At 47.3% G+C, this 20,777-nt stretch overlaps 3 protein-coding genes across 3 annotated transcripts; all 3 read left to right on the forward strand.

Annotated features, from left to right (window-relative positions):
• Positions 1-7,641: 7,641 nt before the first annotated feature.
• LOC146172974 (uncharacterized) lies at positions 7,642-10,492 on the forward strand. Its single transcript, XM_084584008.1, has one exon. The coding sequence runs from the start codon at positions 8,107-8,109 to the stop codon at positions 10,303-10,305; it is 2,199 nt and encodes a 732-aa protein (XP_084440134.1). The 5' UTR covers positions 7,642-8,106; the 3' UTR covers positions 10,306-10,492.
• Positions 10,493-10,920: 428 nt separating this feature from the next.
• On the forward strand, positions 10,921-13,547 carry LOC146172975 (cytochrome c oxidase assembly protein COX19). Its single transcript, XM_084584010.1, has 3 exons — positions 10,921-11,115; positions 11,234-11,345; positions 13,410-13,547. Exons 1-3 carry the CDS (start codon positions 11,037-11,039, stop codon positions 13,477-13,479), a joined length of 261 nt encoding a protein of 86 aa, XP_084440136.1. The 5' UTR covers positions 10,921-11,036; the 3' UTR covers positions 13,480-13,547.
• On the forward strand, positions 13,483-19,032 carry LOC146172976 (U11/U12 small nuclear ribonucleoprotein 25 kDa protein-like). Its single transcript, XM_084584009.1, has 3 exons — positions 13,483-13,634; positions 15,423-15,621; positions 18,799-19,032. Exons 1-3 carry the CDS (start codon positions 13,483-13,485, stop codon positions 18,961-18,963), a joined length of 516 nt encoding a protein of 171 aa, XP_084440135.1. The 3' UTR covers positions 18,964-19,032.
• The last annotated feature ends 1,745 nt before the right edge of the window (positions 19,033-20,777 follow it).

A 20,777-nucleotide genomic window follows, 5' to 3' on the forward strand; every position in this document is an offset into this window, starting at 1 on the left:
ACACACACACACACACACACACACACACACACACACACACACACACACACACACACACACACACACACACACACACACACACACACACACACACACACACACACACACACACACACACACACACACACACACACACACACACACACATCCGGTGTCGTTTAAGTGTCCAGGCTATAGAGTAAGTAGACCCTATAGTCGTGATACATTTTTACAGCAGCTTCAGAAATAACTTTTTCCACTGTTTTCTACGGGCTATAATTGTCATGTGGTGATGGTAATACCACGGGCACATAAGAACCGACAGGTGTAGTAGCACTGAAAGGAACTCTTTATTTGGACTTCAGCGGCGGCGGTGATAGCAGCAAACGTGCTCGCTGGTCGCTGAACTACCAATGCCGGTTGCACTCACCAGCGCTCAATTTAAAGTCGGCGAAGAAAAATTTAAATAACTCAGCAAAATAATAAGATCAAGTAGTCCTTTTTTCTGCGTTCCAAAGGAATTCCGAGAATTAATTATGTACAAAAAAAAAAACCGTGGCGGGGTGCTTGCGCACAACTGTTCTGCAGTTCTCAAGCGTGGGAATTTTGAACAAGGTCGCTTGCAACGACATTGTGGCCACGAGGAAACGACTGGGCGTTACGTCTGATACCTTAGGAGGACCCTATCGGTTAGGAGGATAGGGGAATGACAAGACGCGAGTGAGCATGTCCAGAATTTAAGCCGCACTCCTTGCCCTCTTAGCTCAGCTAGCATTCTGCGCGTGTGCATTGTCGCCCCTCAATTACCCTATCCCTCTAACCGATAAAGGCCCCCAGCTATTGTAAATCTCGCTCGAATGAGATCCTATATTACTGAAGCGCGACAAAGCGTCAAAGACTGCGAAAAAAAAAATAAATCACGGACGATCAGTGAGACTCATGCGACATACATGCGAGAGTGTTACTTTTCTACTGTTTATGTTATCGCCGATAATAAATGACAGACATTATCGGTTGTTTCCGAATATTTTTCTTTTTTTGTGCGAGGACAATTTAAATTTAGGCTACCAAGGCCGCACGCGATGTACTGCGGCCGCCCCTTTCTAGTGAAAGTTTCCAGCTCAGTTTTATCGTGGTATCATCATAGCCTCGTGATCACAGTAGTGGAAATTCCTATGCCGAGTCCCAAAGGCGCGTGCTAACGATTATTTGAGGCGGCGAGGCTTCAAACTGTGGGGAGGGGTAAGTGCATGCAAGGTTACCGTGTGAAGCATGAAATTTCTCCAACCATCACTTTTTTTATTTTACAAAACACGACATTTCGGAACCGGCTCGGCTCCTTCTTCAAGGGTGCATGACGCGGGGCAAGGATCGAGAGCGAGAAGAAGGGGGGAGGGGAGGGGGAGGTGAGATGGGTGTGAAAGAAATGAGAAGCAAGGAGGGGGGGGAGGGGGGCATTCCACGGGTTCCTTCCTTCTCTTTTTTTTTTTTCACACCCATCTCACCTCCTCCCCCTATTCTTCTCCCTCTCGATCCTTCCTTTACTTATAGCTGCACGAAGCCTAGCGCCATGCACCCTTGAAGAAGTTGGGTTTTATAAAATACAAAAGCGATGGTTGGAGAAATTTCATGTTTCGCACAGTAATCTTATGCACTTACCCCTCCCCACAGTTTGAAGCCTCGCCGCCTCAAATAATCGTTAGCACGCCTTTGGGACTCGGCATAGGAATGTCACGGTGCCGCAGGTGCAGGGGTGCTCGCTGGCGTTTTTCTTATTTTCTTCTGTGAAGTGGCCAAGGAGCGAAGATCTTGTAAGTATGCAGCAGGAAGGTTGCCCATTTTCTGATTGATATTATTTGCGCTCGACTGTATATGCCATGACTCGAGAAGGCGTCTTTTCCGGTAATTGGTCTCGGTCTCCAGGATGAACGTTTCTCCGAAATTTATTCTGTGGTCGGAATCTTTTGAATGTTCAGCTACGCGGTTGCATTCGCTTGAAAAAATTCGTACATCATTCTTGTGTTGCCGAATTCTTTCTTTTAGGTTTTTTGTTTCGCCAATGTAGCTAGCATCACAGACGGCGCAGGGAATTCTGCGGGCAATGTCTTGGGCTCTTTCTCTTGGCGGTCGATCTTTGGTAAAGGGTAGCACGCTCCCCAAAGTGTTTGAAGGCTTGTGCGCTACTCGAACTCCTTATTTTCCTAGTATAGGCAACCTGCACTGCCTGGGTGGCGCTGCAATTGTTCCTCAGCGCGCCTCGAAAATGCTGCTGTTAGCCACTTGGTTCGCGATAAACGACCGAGCATATTCAGCACTATTATAGATGCACGTGAGACAGATAACGTCCTTGCTCAGGCGCTCTCGATGTAGCCCAGTTATTTGACACGCGCCGTGCAAAGCTTCGACAGAGTGTGCAATCTGATCCCACTAAGTCAACGCACGTGGCGTAAAAACGGCCTGCGAGAGCGCCTTAAAAGTATTTGCTCTTCTCGCTAGGATATGCGTTACGGCGCGTCGATCGACACATCAAACTTCATTGCTGGCGCCTCGGACACAGGGAATAGTGACTTACTTTTGAGATGCAGTTGCTTGCTGTTGGTTATTTTCTTTCTGGGGCCTATCATTGCGTTTTTGGAGGCGAATGATTTTCCGGATAAAATGTTTTTGAATAGCCGTTCCTTGAATATCAGGCGTTTTTGTTTTGCTTTGTCAGGTTCTGTGGTGCAATGTGTTTCCATTCTTTGTAATAAGGTCTTTACAACTGGCGTTTCCGTGAGTGTATCCGTGAGATGGGTCGGTTGCAGCCGCGCACAATGCAAAATCAGGTGTTCAGTGCCGACATCCAGTATGCGGCGCCATCTATCGGCTTCAAGGGGGGCCGGGTACGCGCAGTCAACGCGCGGTGGCGGATCGCGGATCACGGTAAACTACGTCTACCATATCTTGAGAGAACGAAGGTCAAACTTCACATCCAAAGGTATGGTCGGAAACTGCTGGCTGATGTGAAATTTATATGCTTTGGTTGCCGTTTTAGTATGTTGTCGTTGTTGTTGTGGCTGTAGGAAGAAGGAAACGAAAATGCACGGGCCTGCTACTGGCTCTGTAGCTGAGCCACCTCCGCAGCCTCGTGCAGACAGAAGAGAAAATAGAGAAGAAAGAAAAGGAAGAGGGAGAGAAAGACGCGCGCCGCAACAACAGCCATCGTCTACCACCGAAGCGGTGGTGGGTGCAATGACGGCCTACAACAGATAAAAAATCGGTGGCAGGCTAGATCCCGCCGCAAGTGGCGGTGACCTACCTGTCCCAGCCCCATCATAGAGAAACATACATACGTAAGTATGTTTCTCTATGGCCCCATCAGGGGACGCTATAGTGCTCTATATCTACGCGCTGCAGTGGCTCAGTGGCTAAAACGGTCGTCTACGGTACAGGCGTGGCTTGGTTCGAACCTGACCTCGGTGGCCGCGTTATGATGGAGAAGAAACGCAAAAGCGTCTGTTTGCTAGGCGACGTCAGTATTATCCCTTGCTCGTATGTTGTTGTGGCTGCAGGAAGAAGGAAAAGAAAATGCACGGGCCTGCTACTGGCCCTGTAGCTCAGCCACCTCTGCTGCCTCGTGCGGACATAAGAGAAAATAGAGAAGAAAGGAAAAGAAGAGGGAGAGAAAGACGCCCACCGCAACAACAGCCGTCGTCCACCACCAAAGCAGTGGCGGGTGCAATGACGGCCTACAACAGATAAAATTCGGTGGCTGGCTAGCCTCCGCCGCAAGCGGCGTTGACCTACCGTCCCAGCCCCGTATGGCCAGGAACTGCCACCCTTCACCACCTCTCCTCCCTTGCTCATATAAATAATTCCGGAGTCCTCTATTACGGCACCTCTTCCTTCTTTCAATTCCACCTTCCCCTTCCCTTACGACGCGGTTCTCGTGGCAATCGAGATGAATTTGCATTTACATACTTTTCACTTAGAAGCCAATCATCAGCGTAATTTCTTGGCATATTCGCTATCTATAGATCTTTCCATGGGACGCTTATAGTTCTTCTGCAATTTATTGTCATATACGCAACCCACCGGTTTTCTGCGAAGCAAAGGATGCAAATACACATACAAATAATAGACACGGCACTGTATTTCTTGGGCTTTCTTTTCCAGCATGTAAAGCTATCGAGATTAAAACTCAAATTCAATGCGTGTAAGGCTCTTTTGTAGAACCGGGCCATCCGCCTAACAAGATTCACCGACAGAGACAACTTATCCTGCGATATCAAGTTGCAGGGAAAAAAATGTGTAGCCTCTTCAGGGGTTCGTATACTTTTCTTGTCGTTCCAATCCGCGGGTTATGCGGAAATGACATTAATGATAGCAATTCAAGAAGAAAAAATTCTGTGCGTACAGCAGAATCAACAGCAAACAGCATCACAGCATGCAAACACGTGAAGCACTTGCGTCAATGCACAGCCTATCTAAGAGCTTAGATACGTATGGTGTTCATACGCTGCATTGCCTTATTCTTTCCAACGCATACACTGAGGCTGTGTTCAGTTCTCTTCGCTGTGAAACGTGGCAAAGTTAGCGACAATACAACTCCTCTTGAAAAATAACGCGTAACAAAATATCAAGCAAGACTCAGTAGTTGATTGCCGTTTATTGCGAAAGCAGTCATCCAGGTATGCCTCTTCTCAAGGTCACCTTGTGTGCAATCGGCAGGGTCTCACCTAGCGACAGAAGGCGCGCAACTCTGACGTCAGTAGTCGCCATAGCAACTGTGATGCCAGCCTTGTCGATCCAGCGAAGCGCCGAGTGAGATGACGGCATGCGCAGCAGGTAGTACCTCTGTGGCAGGTACTGTACGTCCTCCTTCACTTCTTTCTCGTGCGCAATTTGATCACACTGAATCACTAATGTACTTTCACGTGGAGCCAGGCTTCCCCTCAAAATTGTGGGGCAACGACGTGTGTACTTTCAACTGTACGACAGCCAGCAAAATCTATTGACCCAATATTGGTACTATACCAGCAATATTGACAATATGGCAATATCGGTACTGTGCCCGCGCCAGTGCATTGTCAATGCAGTACCATGCATGCCGATGGTTCGTATCGCCTGGCCAAACTCTGTGCCAGTCCCTCAATGCTAAACCAACAAGACAAACCGTCAAGCGGAGTCCTTGGATCGTGAAGATGTGGCTAAGCGACAAGAGAAAACGTGGGAGACAGAAGATAGTACTGCGAGGTGCTGAAACACAAGAATAATGGGCTGCGATACTGGTACAGCTTTCGCACTACCATTAATTTAACCATGCTTAAATCAGCCTGACATTTTTGTTAAGACAATGCGAGTTGGAAATAACAATGACAAATTACTTTTCTGATAAGTCACATTTCAGGGGCTGTAAGTGACCGCTGCAATCAGGTACAGTAAAAACTCGTTAATTCGAACTTCACGGAATCGGGGAAAAAGTTCGGATTATCAAATGGTCTCGAAAAAAGACGAACTATTTGCATTAACGGTGAATGTACCGTGTTTAATAGCGTAATAAACCCGCCCAACCCCGACTTTTGCTTAAGAATTGCAAAAAACAAACATCCCATGCTGTCACATCAGTCGTTAGCGCTTCCCGCCTTTTCGCGCCGTCACTGTCCACGGCGCATTTCTTGGCAGTGTGCCAAGTGCTGCGCAGCGATAACGCCATGGTGTGTTTACCTTTTGCCTTTAGCTCTAGCAAGGGGGGAAGCGAACTTTACGGTAGAGCGCCAGTGCATTGTCCTGTTGTGCAAGCCTCGTTTTCAGTATGTTAGCCTTATCATGTCGACTGCTAGTGCGATAGCAGCAAACGCCTGTTGAAGCGAACGATGCTAAAAAGCCGGCGTCATGATCGCGGCTGACCGCGTGCTGCCGTTGACCACTGATGAGGGGAAGGATGGACGATTCTCGCAAAAAGAACAAAAAAAAAGTTTCCCTTTTTTCGCGTAATTCGTTGCGCCCGTCCGAAGTCATAGCCTTTCATGGGCGTTCGCTGGGACGGAGCCAACAGAACTTATCCGTATTTCTGAATGAACAGGGCTCGAATTAACTATTTAGTGGCGAGTTTAGGGGGTTGCGCTGAAGCTGCCACCGCTAAAGAGCCACCCCGGCTGACAACCTAGCTCTGCCCTCCGGCGCCGCCACCGCGGATGTGGTTTTTTCTTTTTTTTTTTTTTTAAGGGGGGGGGGGGGGGGGGGGGGGGGGGCTCGTGCTGTGTGCCAAGCCGCCCAGTCTCGGCTGTGCGTAGTTCGAATTATCCGCAGCGGAACCGACCCGCGTTAGAATTATCGGGCTTTTTTATACGCCATGTACTGAATAGGGCTTGGCCGGACCAAGTAGAGTAATTCGAAGTTCAAATTAACGAGTTTTCACTGTATACATTTCAATTGGAGTAATTGTAACTGCAGTCGGTTACTTACTTTCTTTAGCGTGTACAAGGCAGTTTTCAGGAGCAAGGCAGGATCACGCGCACTACCACAGCCTCCTGGCACTACAATAGGCAATTGTGCTTCTACGCGCCTCTCGCCCCCCAAATTGGCGGGCGTGACAATAGTGCGCGGGGGCGAGAGGCACTTAGGAGCACAATTGCAAGGGCTCCTCTGGAAAGTGAAAGTTGGTCCCGAAACGTCTGGTTCTAAAAAATAATTTGGTTGGTGATAAGTGTTTCTCAACTTTTGGTATTGAGTTGACAAATGCAGTCCAGGATTCTGAGAAGTCCGCCCCTGACAAGGGCCACTTCCACACTGGTTTTAGTTCTTGGGATGTCATGAGCACTTCTGTTCGACGAAAAGCTGCACTCTTTTGCGTTCGTCAACAATAGGGACAATTTCCTTGTGGTCACCCCGGCGAGCGTCAGGCAGGTAATTAGGTAGTCGTTTCCCGGGCTTCCGACCCGGCGAGGTGAATGACCGTCGCAGCACGTGGCGACGATGTAGCCTGGCGATGTTGCCGTAGCACGTGGTAGCGATGGCACAAAAGAAGTGTGTTCGTTTCCAACGGCGCGAACGCTTGTAAGTATTTTTTTAATTGGTTCGCAGAAAAGGAAAGGCGCAGTATCTGCCACGCTTGTTCCGCTGCTACAAAATGCACCAATTTATGGCAAGATCGAGCGACGTCAATGCGTGCATGCGTACCTAGAACTGGTAGTACAGTGTTACAGAGGGAAGGCGGGAGTGAAAGAAATAGAAAAAGGGGGCTGTAGAGGAAGGCTACGGAATAACTTGAAAATCCTGAGGATCTACAGTGTGCACTTTCATCGTGCAGCACACACGGACTCCTTTGCGTTCCAGCCCCCATCGAAACGCGGCTGTCGTAACTCACTTCCAACTGGACATTTGGCTGAGCATGTTGTAAGAAGTCTCAGTCACAGAGCACGATATCATTCTGCGTCGCCCAACAGCGATATCAAGATGCGACGTCGCTTATTAAGCCGGTGACTAAGACCGGTGCGTCATCGCACTGCCGCGCGCTCAAAAATCGTCCCGTCCAAGAAACTAGCCTTATCTTGGCGCTCGTCACTTTCTGCCACAACCACATGGCGTTGCTTCGCGCACTAGTAGAGCTCGATTGACAACCAATGCGCATCCCAGTGGTTCGCTCAGGAAAAGTGCGGTGAAAGCAGAGGGCGTTACTGGGCGTCATTTTTATTAGTCAAGCGCACGGTGATCGCGCAGATCACTTTGAACTGATCTGCAGAGGGAAAACGACGCTCCTTCTGCGGTCCGCACAGCTGTGAGCTTGCATCGCGCGCACAGCCTTGCTCGGCACCGCAGTATCGTTTACATTGTGTGCGAGGGATGCAGCGAAGTCTACAGTGCTGCATGCCGAGTGGTCGACGCCGTGCTCTGAAAGAAGACAACGTTGGCGCTACGCGGTATTGAACGCAGCCACCCGCTAGCAAGCGCCCGGTGCTCTACGTTCAGACGCCATCGTCGGTCCCGCCGCATGAGAGGATTGCTGCAAACGGCGTGATTGGGACAACCGGAAACGACGCCGCAAACTCGCCGAGCCTCGACAGCGCCGTGAAAAACACTGCGTTTAGCCGCAGTCAATGACCAGTCATCTAGCACTGGTCGACGCAGAATACCTCTTCGTGCTTTATGTCGACCACCATGAAACGTAAGAGGCCTCAGAAGGATCAGGTCGACCAGGAGATGAGGACGCCGACTAACGAGCGCAGTCTGAAGACATACTTCAGGCACTTCGACCTGGACGTGAGGAAGCCGTGCACTCACACTAACTTCTCCGAGACCGTGAACGGTGCAGGGCCGTCGAAAAGACAACACGGCTGCTGGCTTATCAGGAGAGTCGACATCTGGAACCACTTTTTCGAGAACATCGGCATTGAGCTCCGCCAAAGCCAGCCAGGTAAACTGTCAGTCTCCACGTTCGCCCCTCAGAGTGACCCGAGCCTCACTGACTATGGACTGGTATGTGCCACACTTCTGGGAGAGCTGCTCGCGATCCATCGGTGCATCTATTACGTGCACTGCGGCTACTCGGGGCACCTGTTCGCGCTCAAGCGGAGGATGGTAGACCACCTGGTCCCCAACGCCGCACTCGAGCAGTTTCACTTGGATGGACAGATGATGGCAAGGGATGAGGCATACGGCCTTATTAGGACCATGGTGCGCGGAAACCTGCTCGGCATCCAGATTTCCAACCTTCAGCTGCGCCACTGTGACCTGCCGATGCTGTCGGATTACGTCGAGTCGACCGCGTCGCTGAAGGAAGTGGTTCTGGTTCATGTCGGCCTCAAAGTGGTCGACATCGTCGCGCTGTTCAAATCGCTCGAGTGCAGCAAGACTGTGGAACTTATAAGGCTGGAGAGCAACACGGTGGGCATACGCGGTGCGCAGCAGTTCGCGAAGCTTCTGAAGCGGAACAAGGTCCTGAGGTCGGCGACTCTACAGAGGGCGAGACTCCAGTCCAAAGGGGCAATGGCCATAGCGTCTGCACTCACGGAGAACACCACACTGACTGCGTTGCGGATTGCAAGCAACGGCATTGGAGCCACCGGGACTCGGGCGTTGGCCGACGCATTGAAGCTTAACAACTCGCTCACGGTCCTGGACTTGCGTGACAACGCCATAGGCGCGGAAGGAGCTCACGCGGTTGCTGAGATGCTCACCGTGAGCACCAAGCTCGAAGAGCTGCACGTGTGTGGCAATGCTATCTCCGACTCTGGAATCGTTGCAGTAGCAGAGTCCCTGATGCACAACAAAACGCTCAAAATCCTGTCAGTATTTGCGAACGGTTTTGGCGAGAATGGAGTAGCCGCATTGGCTAGGCTGCTGGCTAGCAACGAGACTCTACAACGGCTCAACGCCACCCTGGAGTCCACCTTCGGCGGCAGGAGGCCCCTGGACGCCTTCGCAGATGCCCTAGCATCCAACAAGACCCTCCGCGGAATGCAACTCTTCGTCTGGGGCTCTCACGCGATGAGGCAACTGTCGCACACGATCCGGTTGACCGAAACCCTCCAGTACCTGTGCGTCTGTACGTCCGGCCCGGAAATCGAGCAGCTGTGCTGTGCGCTTGAAAAAAACCAGTCCATCCAGGAGGTCGAGATCAACTGCTACCTCAACATCGAGGGTGGTGTCGCGTTGGCGCGTCTTTTCGAGGCGACCACGACTATCAGGGCGGTGACTATCACCAAGAGGGTGACCACTACATGCCTCATCCGCATGTTCCAGGGTCTCGCAAAGAACAAGAGCATCTGGTGGTTCAGTGTCCAATGTGGATTCCTCAGGATGAGCGCCTGTACGGCCATCGCCGCCGCTCTGGAGGTGAACAGGACTCTCTACTACGTGACCTTTGGCAGACCGTCAGTCGACGAGGCGAGCATGAAAGTCCTCTGTGCGGGCATTGCGAATAACCCTGTGGTTCAGATGGTGGGGCTGGGTTATACGACTTCCAGTAGGGCGGCGTTCAAGATCAGGGAACGCCTCCGCCGCAACACGCACTTGATGATGCAAGCCATCGAGTTTGTGTTGGCTCACACGATTAGCAAGCTTGGAGCCGCAGCGTTCGAAATGCACAAGGAGAGCACCTTCTTTCGCCAAGAACTGGGCAAGGCTGGAGAAAGCAGGGGTCGTGAGTCGTCTGCACTGGCCTTGATAAGGGAAGCCGAGCTTTTCATTGAGGATAATTACTTCCTGATTACGGGGGTAGTGAAGGAAGAAATCGTGTGCGTTCGGCCAAAACGCAAAAGGAAGAAAGTAGCAATGTTCGATGTTCTCAACAGGGACTGCTTAAAGGAAGTGCTGTCATATCTACGGGTTTCTGATGTTATCTGATGTGCGTTCGTGAACCCCCTAGCGACCAAGCCGCCTACCTCGAGGAATCTTGAGTTTTTTGTGAACTGTGCCATATTTTGTGTTTTGCTTTTGTTACATAAATATAAAAACTTTCTTCCTTTGGACGAGTTTCATTTTCATGTAGCGCCATTAAAGGAATGAAACGCTCGAATCTTTTGTTCTGAAATTTGGCCTCTTTTCTTAGTCTTTGCACTATTTGGTTGTCATTCAATAGCTGCATTGTTGAGCGCGGCTTCGCGGGCCTCGATGAATCTTGAGTATCATGTGAACCTCGCCAGTTTTTGTCTATTGCTTTTACTGTTTTTTTTTCTTAAAGTTTATACGTAAGGACTTTGTTCATTTGGACGAATTTCATTTTAATGTAGAGCCATTAAAGGGATGAATCGCTCGTTGCAGCTTCTATTCTGAAACGTGGCCACTTTGCACTACGTTGTCATTATCATAAATAGCTGCACTGTTAAGTGCGGCTTCGCGAGCAAAATATCAAACACGTGACGACTATAGCGAGCGTGGCGGATCCGAGAGCACCGAAAGCGCCATACAAGAACCAAAACATACGGCGTCACTATCATCGCCATTTATGCGTTGCGCGGTCGTATACGGTCAGGCCAAGCCAATGCGTAGCAGGGGACAGGCAGGGCAGGCACGAACTGTAGCGCGCGTTGTGCTGCTTTGCTCGCTTTATAAGTTGTAAGCGTAATGATTTTGTCATGTCATCGGTAACATTTGGCCAGAAAGTCTTCACTCCTAAGCCGCCCGACAAAGGGAGTTTCCCACTGGATCACGAAGGTGAGAAACTCTTCCGATTCGTTTGCGCAGGTGAACAGGTATGGAACTGCGCCGACATGCGAACCGATCTCGAAATGATTTTGAATGACCATGTTCTCTGTGGATTCGTTCATTCTAGGCGAGTGCAAGAAGGGAGTCCTACAGTACCTTCTCTGCTTGAGGGACAACAACGGCAACGCGGAACCTTGCAGGCACCTCGCCCAGGACTATTTGAAATGCAGGATGGACAGGTGAGTGTTGCCGAGTCACTTGAGAAGATTCGGTTAAACGAACTCCGAATAACATAATGCGGAAAACATTTTGCTGGAGGTGCCAGAATTTTCTGGGGAGTGTGTGACGTAGGGGGGGGGGGGGGGGGGGGTGCTGGTGTGGCAAAAAGAAATGACAGTAAGAAGGAATAATAATAGGCATCAGGTAAGTGGCGTCGAAAAAGTTTTACAAAGCTTAGTGAAATGCAGGAAGTAAAAAAAAAGGAAAATGAGCACATGAGAAAACGCAGAGTAAAAGGCGTGACATCAAATAAAAAAAAAAAATAGCAAGGCCAATTCGCTTTGTAAAGTAAAACATGACATTTCATTTATTTTTCCCTGGCACTAGTTCCAAGGTAAATTCACCATGCTAGTTCCATTCTGGCGCGCGTACGAAGCGCTGGCTGAAAACTTTCCATTTCGCTTATATGAGATTGGGTTCTTGAAGCAAGGTGCGCGAATGCAGATTCGTAAACTACTTGCAGTAATAATGCGAGATTTGCGTCCTCCAGAATAATACCGGCGGCGAGCTTTGCTGGGCAGGGCATACAACAATGTACTACTAACAATACTGCCATTTCGCAGTGTACAGTCGTGAGCAAAAGTGGTATACAACACGCAGCCAATGGCGGAGCTCGGGAAAACTGCATTGCAACGCCATCAAGGAACAACTATCTGGGATTGAGACAATCTCGGCAGCGCCCATTTTATTGACATGCATGTGTTGCTGGCTTTGTCACTAGCAGAATGGCGTTTCGATGCAGTTTTCCCGAGCTCTGCCACCAGCTGCGTGTTCTATACCACGTTTGCTCACAACCGTGCCTTCAAATGCATGGGACATGATAATGTGAGCAGATTCAAGTGCATTTCACATTCTATAAAACACCACAACAGCTGTCAGCACTTCTAACGTCGTAACCATTACTCTGAAATACCCATTCTAGCAATGAAAGGTCTTAAAGGACTAAAGACACCAAATTTTTGGGCTCGTGTTTTAGCATTTGTAATGATGCCTAGGATATTACTTTACACGGATCACCATGTCACATTCACCTACTACTGCTGAATAATTTATAATCGAATTTCATTCCTCACCTGTTTTGGTTTCGGTTCAACAGCCAAGCTATGGCTCTGACGTCACATTCAAGTCTAGGTCAAGCGAGGGTTGAAAATACAGCAATATAATCATTGCTATGTCATTTGAATTCACTACAATGGTAAAGCCAGCCTGCCCTAAGAACAGGAATCACAAGTGAAGAATGAGCGATTATATCGCTGTTTTTTCATGCTGCGCATCAAGACATTATTGTGATGTCACAGCCATCTCTCGGCTGTCGAAACCGAAACTGCTGAGAAAAGAAAATTTAATTATAAATTATTTAGCGGTAGTAAGCAAAAACTGCGTGCAGATTGATATACAGTAATGACTTACGCATTATTAACAAGAAGAAAAATGCCACCAAAATTTGGTGTCTATAGTCCTTTAACTGTCCTGTGTGCTTCAGAAATTTCAGTCATTATTTGCTATCTCGGTATATTTCAGCCATATTTTAGGACTCCACCTATCATATCTTGGGCATTAGAAAAAAATTGGTGACAGAATTTAGACCTCAGTTATCAGGTAGTTACTGCACATAACTGTGAGGGTTGTGGTGTAGTGTGGAATACTTTGATAGTACTAGCTGTGTTGGCCTCTTTTTATTTGAAGGACAATGCCATGCTGAACCATGGATGCACGGTTGAACTCTGGCTGTGGCAGCCGCAATTGGATGGAAATGAATATCCATTTGCTGTATGATTTCAGTGCATACTAAAGAACCTTATATGGTCTAATTTAATCCAGATCTCTGTAATATTCCTTGTAGTCATATGCGGTTCTGGGGACGGCAAACCCCACGTAGCATTGTGTATGCTTCCCGAGTGAAATGAGCAGTAGAGATGCTTCATGCTGAACAAGATTCAAGTACTGCTAAGTGGCTGGAGTCAAAACCCAGCTTGCAAAGTTGAGCATTCATGAAACAAGCTTATATTTTTGTTTGATTTCAGGAACCTGATGGCTAAGGAGGAGTGGTCGAAGCTGGGTTTCAAAGAGTCAGCTGAGGGGAAGTCAAACTAAACCATGTGCGACGCAGAGGGAGAGGCAAAGGTGGAGTCGGGGTTTGACGAGCCAGAGAACAGCGACATTCCACTTCCCGACGATGGGGCGGATAAAGTGCTGTCATTTCAGGAAGCTATGGCCATCGCTGACAAAAAAATACATGCCCTGATCAGGTGAGGCAGTTGTTTGGGGTTTTCGTATTTTTATTTCTGTACATGTTTTATTTTAGTCCCCCTTCAGACACACACATGCACATGTTACAATTGTCGTCCTACTGTCAGTAATCTGCATTAGTGATTGTGCTTACCAGTAGTGTACAGCGATTCATGTTTGAAAAAGGGGCACTAAAATTTTAGAACATGATAGCCAAACAGGTCCGAAAAAGCAAACTGATAATTTGTTGGAAGTTTTTGAAAATTCCTCCTTTTGCACTACACATTCGCTCGAGTTGCATCCTCTCATTGCATCCTCTCGCGCATGTGATTTCAGCCGTGGAGACTGCTGCAGACTACTGTTATGCGTTCGCCAGCAGCCCCGCCGCAATGGCGCAGTGGCTAAGATGCCCGACTACTGTTCCTGTTTTTCTCACTTGAGTTGTTGTGTGAGTGGAGAGGGAAAATGCAGAGGCTACATCAGCGAGATCGAAAACTTTTGTGGGAGGATGATAGACGATTCAGTATTTACCAGTTTCATTGGCTTCTTTGCCCTCGCTGGATCCCTTTTAGTGCCCTTTTGAAGTTAATAATCCAACAAAAGCAGGGTGGTTGTCATGGTGGTAGTGCCTACATGTGCATTCTTTATCTGCCTGAACAACGTCCTGAACAACGTCCTGCTCAAAGTAATGTTATCTATAAAATGTGGCATGGCTAATCAGTGGATTCTCCGCATTTTTTCAACGATTGGGAAGAAGATCCTTGGCTGCTTTGTGCACGCTTGCCATGGCCTCGCTGGAGAGGGCTGAAATGCCTTGATGCGGAGCGTTTGGCTATGTGCAAAGAGGTGGTTGAAACTGTCATTGTAAAATGGGTGAATGGGGAAAATTTATTTTGACAATGTCAAAGCTGTTGGCTTGTTGCTTTCTAATCTCCCTGTCCACACTGTTCTCAGAAACCGCAGTTGCTATGTTCAACTGAGTGCCATCCAACATGAGACGTTAGCTATCTTGAGAAACTCAATGCAACTAGGTTCCTGGTGCGTCTGTACCCTCATCAAGTGTTCTGTCAATTGAATCATTATGCCTTGACTTGCTTATACAACTGAGCAATGCCTGACGGCATGTTCTTATCCTTAGTGGGTGCAATGGTTCTTTTCAGTCCCTTTGTATCTTTATCCAGCAATGTTGTTTTTTACTTGGCGCATAGCAGCGCTGACTTGACAGCTGATTTGGTGAAGAAAAAAAAGTGACTCTTCGTAATTATGGCAGTCTATGTATTCAGAGAGTATAAATGGTTTGTGCAACATTTGGTCTTTTGCGAGAGGTGTGGTCCTTGCTGTTACATTTAAGCTAGAGATGATTAAAGCTCTCAAGAGTTCATATAAGCATTGTTTGCGGTTGGCTGTGGGATGGAAAGATTGATAGACTGTCAGCAGTCCGGACTATCCCAAGAGAGCCTCAAAGAGAAAATAGTTCAAACACCCTTGTCAAAAAAGACCCCGCGCAATGCCAAACTCTTCATTGTTGAGGAAATGAAAGCAGTAAAATTTTAAGACATAAAAAATGGTCAAGCCATATGAAAGAATGCCTTTGGCTGCTTTTCAGAACCTTGGTGCTTTATAAAAGAGCTACTCCAGCTAGACCAAAGTCAACAGTATGAGAGTCTAGTTAAAATGTTTAACGTCCACTTTCCATTTACTGTTCGAAGAAATAGTGCCATAAATGTGAACAAAATATGCCCTAGGGATATCTTGGAAGAGTGTTCCAGTTGCTTGTTAATATCTCTGCCGCGTTGTATCACTTGCAGTAGTGACCCCCTACTCAACAACCTCCACCCTGAGGTGACCACCGATGAGCTCAAGTCCTACCTGGCACTCGAGCACGGCCAGGCCATGTCCCTGGTGGTGCACAAGGCTGACAACGACTACTACACGGTTGTGGTCGAGCAGAAAGCGACGGTGCTGGACTTGAAGAAGGCCCTGCGGCGTCACGTCACGCTGCGCATGGTACGTTCGCGGCTGCTCTCCTACTTTGCGCCCCTTCCTTAGCTGGGTACATCACGGAAAAGCAATGGTGAATACCCCTCAGAGGAGGTGTTCACCCATTGGCATGAAGACGCTGTTAAGCATGTCGTCTGCCTACGATGCCATACTAGCAGTGTTAAGCATGTCGTCTGCCTGCGATGCCATACTAGCAGTGTGAAGCATGTCGTCTGCCTGCGATGCCATACTAGCAGTGTGAAGCATGTCGTCTGCCTGCGATGCCATACTAGCAGTGTGAAGCATGTCGTCTGCCTGTGATGCCATATTAGCAGTGTGCAGCATGTTGTCTGCCTGCTATGCCATAGTAGCAGTGTGAATGATGTCGTCTGCTTGCGATGCCTTACTAGCAGCTGCAGTAGAGGCTGATGGCCGCGATGCCTGGAGGGCCTCCTCGGATGGGCATTTACCATGTCACTCTTCAGCCATGTCTGTCTATATAGTGTGTTTTTATTTCATTTTAAGCTTTTAAGAGCGTATAGACATCAAATTTTTGGGTCCGTGTTTTATCCTCTGTAATGATGTTTAAGACATTACCATACCTGCCAACCTGAACATTTCAAAGTTCGTAAAACCTCCGCGACCGGGAAAGGGGAGGGGGGGAGGGGGGGGGGCTGTGTGTTTTTTTTTCTTTTTTTTTTACTTTGCAAGAATTCATCTTTAGCGATACCCTTGCTCACTCACCCACAAGCAAAATACGTGTCCCGTAGAGTAATGAGCGAAAACTCCATTGTGTCACGATTTATATTTGCAACGCTTTTGCAGTTGCTGACTTCGCCTCCTTCAAAAACTTCTCTGTGAAGGCTTGCTCAAAGCAGGTGCCACTCTGGTGTCCTTTCACCATCAGCAGACTTTCTAGAGTTTTCTCGGAAACAGATGAGCGAAACTCCGTTCGAGTTTTGTTGACAGAGCTGAATATTCTCTCACATTCAGTGTTACTGTGGGGAATGGAGAGTATGCCCAGCACAACCATTGAGATTCTGCGGAATCTGGGCGAACCATCGACACCTCGAATGCTCTCGATCACTGACTTGAATGCGAATGAATGCTCTCGATCACTCTCGACATCTCCATCACTGACACTGAACGGTATGTTGTGTTCAACTAAGAACGCCGTGAAATGGCATTCTGCACGAATCACACCGAGGTCGCTGTCACTGCGATCAAAACTTGTCAGGCTCGGCTGGCTCTTTGCGGCTCGCACGTATCCTTGGTGCTTTTTCGAAGCGATGTGGATCTTTATGTCGGACTTGCCACCATGTGAAATGTTATCACAGGCACCACGTGGTGCAAAATCCGAACTTCTCTCCTTTCTTAGACGGCACGAAGCACGGAAATTCTGCCGCGTACGACTTCAAAAACACTTGAAAGTACTGTCGCGGCTTTGAGCCCGCCATTGCACTGCGAAACCGCTACTACTAAAACTTCAGAGTCGCACTGAGTCGGACGTGGCCGCAGATCACGCAAAAACAGAGGCCAACACCAAAGTTGTCCAAACACGTGACCAAAGGAACAGCCACTAGCCTGGCGGAGGCGGTATCGAGTTTTGAATATGGATTCGTGTTCCCCCGAGTAGACGATAGAAGTCACTACAACGTTTGCAGCTGCTGATGATGATATCACAAATATGTGTTGCCCTCTCATGGCCGCCAAACGTACCTTAATAGTGTTAACATGGCCTCCGAAATTACCTTTCCGCGCGTGTGGTGTTATCTCGGAGGCCATGATGTTAATAGATGTCCGCACTTTTTTTTTTTCCGAAAATAAAACATTTTCCGTAAAATTTCCCGCAGGATTCGTAAAATTGTAAGACTGGTCAAAATTCGTACATTTTACGGAAAATTCGGAAGAGTTGGCAGGTATGACATTACTGTACATGGATCACCACGTGATATTCGCCTACGACCGCTGAATAATTTATAATCGAATTTTATTTCTCATCTGTTTTAGTTTCGACATGCGAGCCATAGCTGTCATGTTAGGGATGCTATTCTCATACTTGCTTTGTTTATTGCCTCGGTATGCTTTTACATTCGATCTGATAAATGTGACATGACAACCGATAGTCTCTGACCTTCCAGACACTACAAATATGCCATTTTTCGATATATTTTTTTGCGGTGGAGACGAAGACAGCTTGAGAGTTACAGAAAAAAAAAAAAAAAGAGAGAAATAAAAATTATTGCCCAAATTGGTCGTTTTATTTTCTGCATCCCTCCTTGAACTTATCATTTTCCATTGTATCATTTTCTTTTTGTCCCCCCAGTTTAGGTTGAGTCTATTTCATTAGCCTTTAAGGTGGTGGACAGTATGTTGCTACAACGCTGTTTTCACTGTCAGGTGTTTTTTAGCTTGAGTGCTGGCATTAAGTGTGACAGTTTTATGAATGCATTCTCATGTTAATACTTATTTCTATCACCTATTATTCATATTTGTTGCTTCTCATTTATAAAACTGCTGAAGATTTTCCAGATGTGCAGTGCAGAACTTTGGCAGCCTTCTTTTTTTTTGCTTTGCAGCCATTAAATTTGCTTGCACAGAATGAAACAAAGCCTGCCAGCAGAGTTCCATTCAAGAAAGTTTTCAGGATTGCTCCCCAGTAGTCGGAAGTATTGGAATCCAACCAGTAGGCTTAGGAACATGCATCTTAGAGCATGATAGGTAGCTGAGCCAGAAGCGATGGCAAACTGAGCGGTGGAAGTTGACACCATGTGAACCACTATTCTTATTTGCCGATCTTTTTTGAGCAAAAACGTTACTTCACGACCAAAGCTGCAAAAGCCGGGTGAGGTGTGAAGCCTGACCTTGAATTTACCTTTCGAGCAGCGAGAGCTAACATGGAAGTGTAGTGGTTTGTATTTTGTACCATGCCCACCCATGAGCCAGCATAGTGACCATTGTCCACCATGGTGGACTAGACTGTTGATCCGCGCAACTCCTAAAATTTGACCCGGGTCTCCGGAAATTGACCTCGGCTAAGTTGTACCGAAACTGGTATGCGGATATAATGAACCGGATATAATGAATTTGGCCTGGGGTAACCGATAATTGACCAACATAAATGCACTGAGTGTACCGTGCTTTCCTATGAGTTACCACTGTAACCACGTTAAACCTCTGTTTTGTTTTTTTCCATTTGTCTAGGCTCGCAAGGGAGTGAAACGTGTGCTGAGCTGGAAGTATGTGTGGAAAACCTACTGGCTTTCCTTTGAAGGTGAATTACTTAGGGACGACAAGGCGCTTCTGCGGGACTTTGGAATCCGCAACAATTCTCAGCTGTCGTTTGTCAAACGACTGCGTGAGAGATAGGCATAGGATGAACTGTGACCCCATTTTAGTAGCTTGTGAATCTGCACGAGAATAAAGAAGCGTTCATGATCTCTGGTTTTGATAATGCTGGCCTGCTTTTGACGAACCTTTGTGTATGGTCCTGAAAAAGGCTGTTGCCAGTGACATATCATAGCGTATCAATCAGTGAAGGGACTCTAGGGACCCTCCCTTGGGAATAGCTCCCTAGAGACTCTAGGAGTTAGGGACTCCCACCTATTACTCCCTTCATGCTGTATAGCTTGCCCATTGAGAAGAAAATTACCACCTCGCATGCTGACGATACTCAGTAGTTGCTTACTCATAATGGTGCTTACAAGCATGCCAGCTGTGATGTCGCAGCTATCACAGTTATGTCAGCTCTAAAGTCTTCCTTCACGCAAGCCTTGTGTTTCGTGACTATTTTGGGCCAATGCTTTGGCCCATGTAGGAAAGGTGGCGAGAAATTCCCACCAGAGTCAGTTTCATGCACTTGATTTCATTACTTATTAAGTTTCCATGTAATTGGCATTGTTCTGTAAATCTGTTGGCATTATGGCTATCATTTGCCTTTTGCTTTGGCCCATGTAGGAAAGGTGGCGAGAAATTCCCACCAGAGTCAGTTTCATGCACTTGATGTCATTACTTATTAAGTTTCCATGTAATTGGCATTGTTCTGTACATCTGTTGGCATTATGGCTATCATTTGCCTTTTCATTGTCCAAAATACACTGGGTTCCGGACAGGCGAGTTCAGTGTTCGAACAGACCCTTGAAATTCTCTAACATCCTTGATTTTAGAAAAACTTTCAAGGGCATTTGAAACTTATTAAATTCCTTGAGAAATTTAGATTGACTGATTGACCTTTGCTCTGGCCGATTTTTAAAAAGTGTATTTGAAACTTATTGAATTCCTTGAGAAATTTAGATTGACTGATTGACCTTTGCTCTGGCCTATTTTTAAAAAGTGTGGTTCCGTACGCTTATCGGGAATGCCGCTTGGGGGAGCATGGGGGCTGATTGAGGATGGGGCATACACCAATGTGACTGCGTGGCACTTAGCGAGCCCTAGCTCAAGAGTTGCCAGCTTTTTTTCATCCCCCTTTGTGAAAAAAATTTTGAATAAATCAACCTGGAAGCAGAGCCTATCCTGTGCATCATTTCCTTGACTATTTTTTTTTTTTTTAAGAAGAATTTTGGGTGCCGGGGGTGCTTGGTTTTCCTAGTCCTCTCTCAGTCTTCCACTGTTCCCTCTAAGGGACACTCTCAACAGCAGTGACTCTGATTTTGAAGTCGTCGGGTGCAGTCAACATCACTGTACAGTTTTACCTTTTTGCAATGTGATGTATATTAGAATGCCATGCCAAGTTAAAAATGCAAATTTCAGGCTGCCGCCACCCGTGGGAAAATGTATCGTGTTTTAACGATACTGCTAATCTCACAGATGATTATTGCAGGATGGACACACAAGTAATGCATACAAATTGAAACAGAGTGAACAAAAATGGGTAATACCAGATACAAAGCAATGTTAATTGAAGCATTCAAATGTGAGCAAGGGGTGCGGTTAAATGCCAAAACTTTGGGAGTTACTAAGAACAATAACTTTCGTCATCAAGGCCCACAGTTCGTCAAAAGGTGAGGGAAAAGGATGCAGAGATGGTCATTGTGGAGAGGTAAATCGGTGCTACCAGATTCACCAACTATTTAAGGTTGTGCAGCGCCAAAGTACTCTGTATGGTCAGCTACGGCTTAGTTGCACAAGCACTGAACGTACTGCCTTCGCAAGATTAAGGTTTGAAACTAGCCCACTCATTC

The sequence above is a fragment of the Amblyomma maculatum genome, chromosome 11 (assembly GCF_055883805.1).
Source record: "Amblyomma maculatum isolate TAMU_Amacu chromosome 11, ASM5588380v1, whole genome shotgun sequence".
NCBI lineage: Eukaryota > Metazoa > Arthropoda > Arachnida > Ixodida > Ixodidae > Amblyomma > Amblyomma maculatum.

Coding starts and splice junctions, on each gene's coding strand:
- LOC146172974 (XM_084584008.1), top strand. CDS start 8,107: ATGTCGACCACCATGAAACGTAAGAGGCCTCAGAAGGATCAGGTCGAC.
- LOC146172975 (XM_084584010.1), top strand. CDS start 11,037: ATGTCATCGGTAACATTTGGCCAGAAAGTCTTCACTCCTAAGCCGCCC. Junction 11,116..11,233: donor TTTCCCACTGGATCACGAAG/GTGAGAAACTCT, acceptor CGTTCATTCTAG/GCGAGTGCAAGAAGGGAGTC. Junction 11,346..13,409: donor TTGAAATGCAGGATGGACAG/GTGAGTGTTGCC, acceptor GTTTGATTTCAG/GAACCTGATGGCTAAGGAGG.
- LOC146172976 (XM_084584009.1), top strand. CDS start 13,483: ATGTGCGACGCAGAGGGAGAGGCAAAGGTGGAGTCGGGGTTTGACGAG. Junction 13,635..15,422: donor AAAATACATGCCCTGATCAG/GTGAGGCAGTTG, acceptor TATCACTTGCAG/TAGTGACCCCCTACTCAACA. Junction 15,622..18,798: donor GTCACGTCACGCTGCGCATG/GTACGTTCGCGG, acceptor CCATTTGTCTAG/GCTCGCAAGGGAGTGAAACG.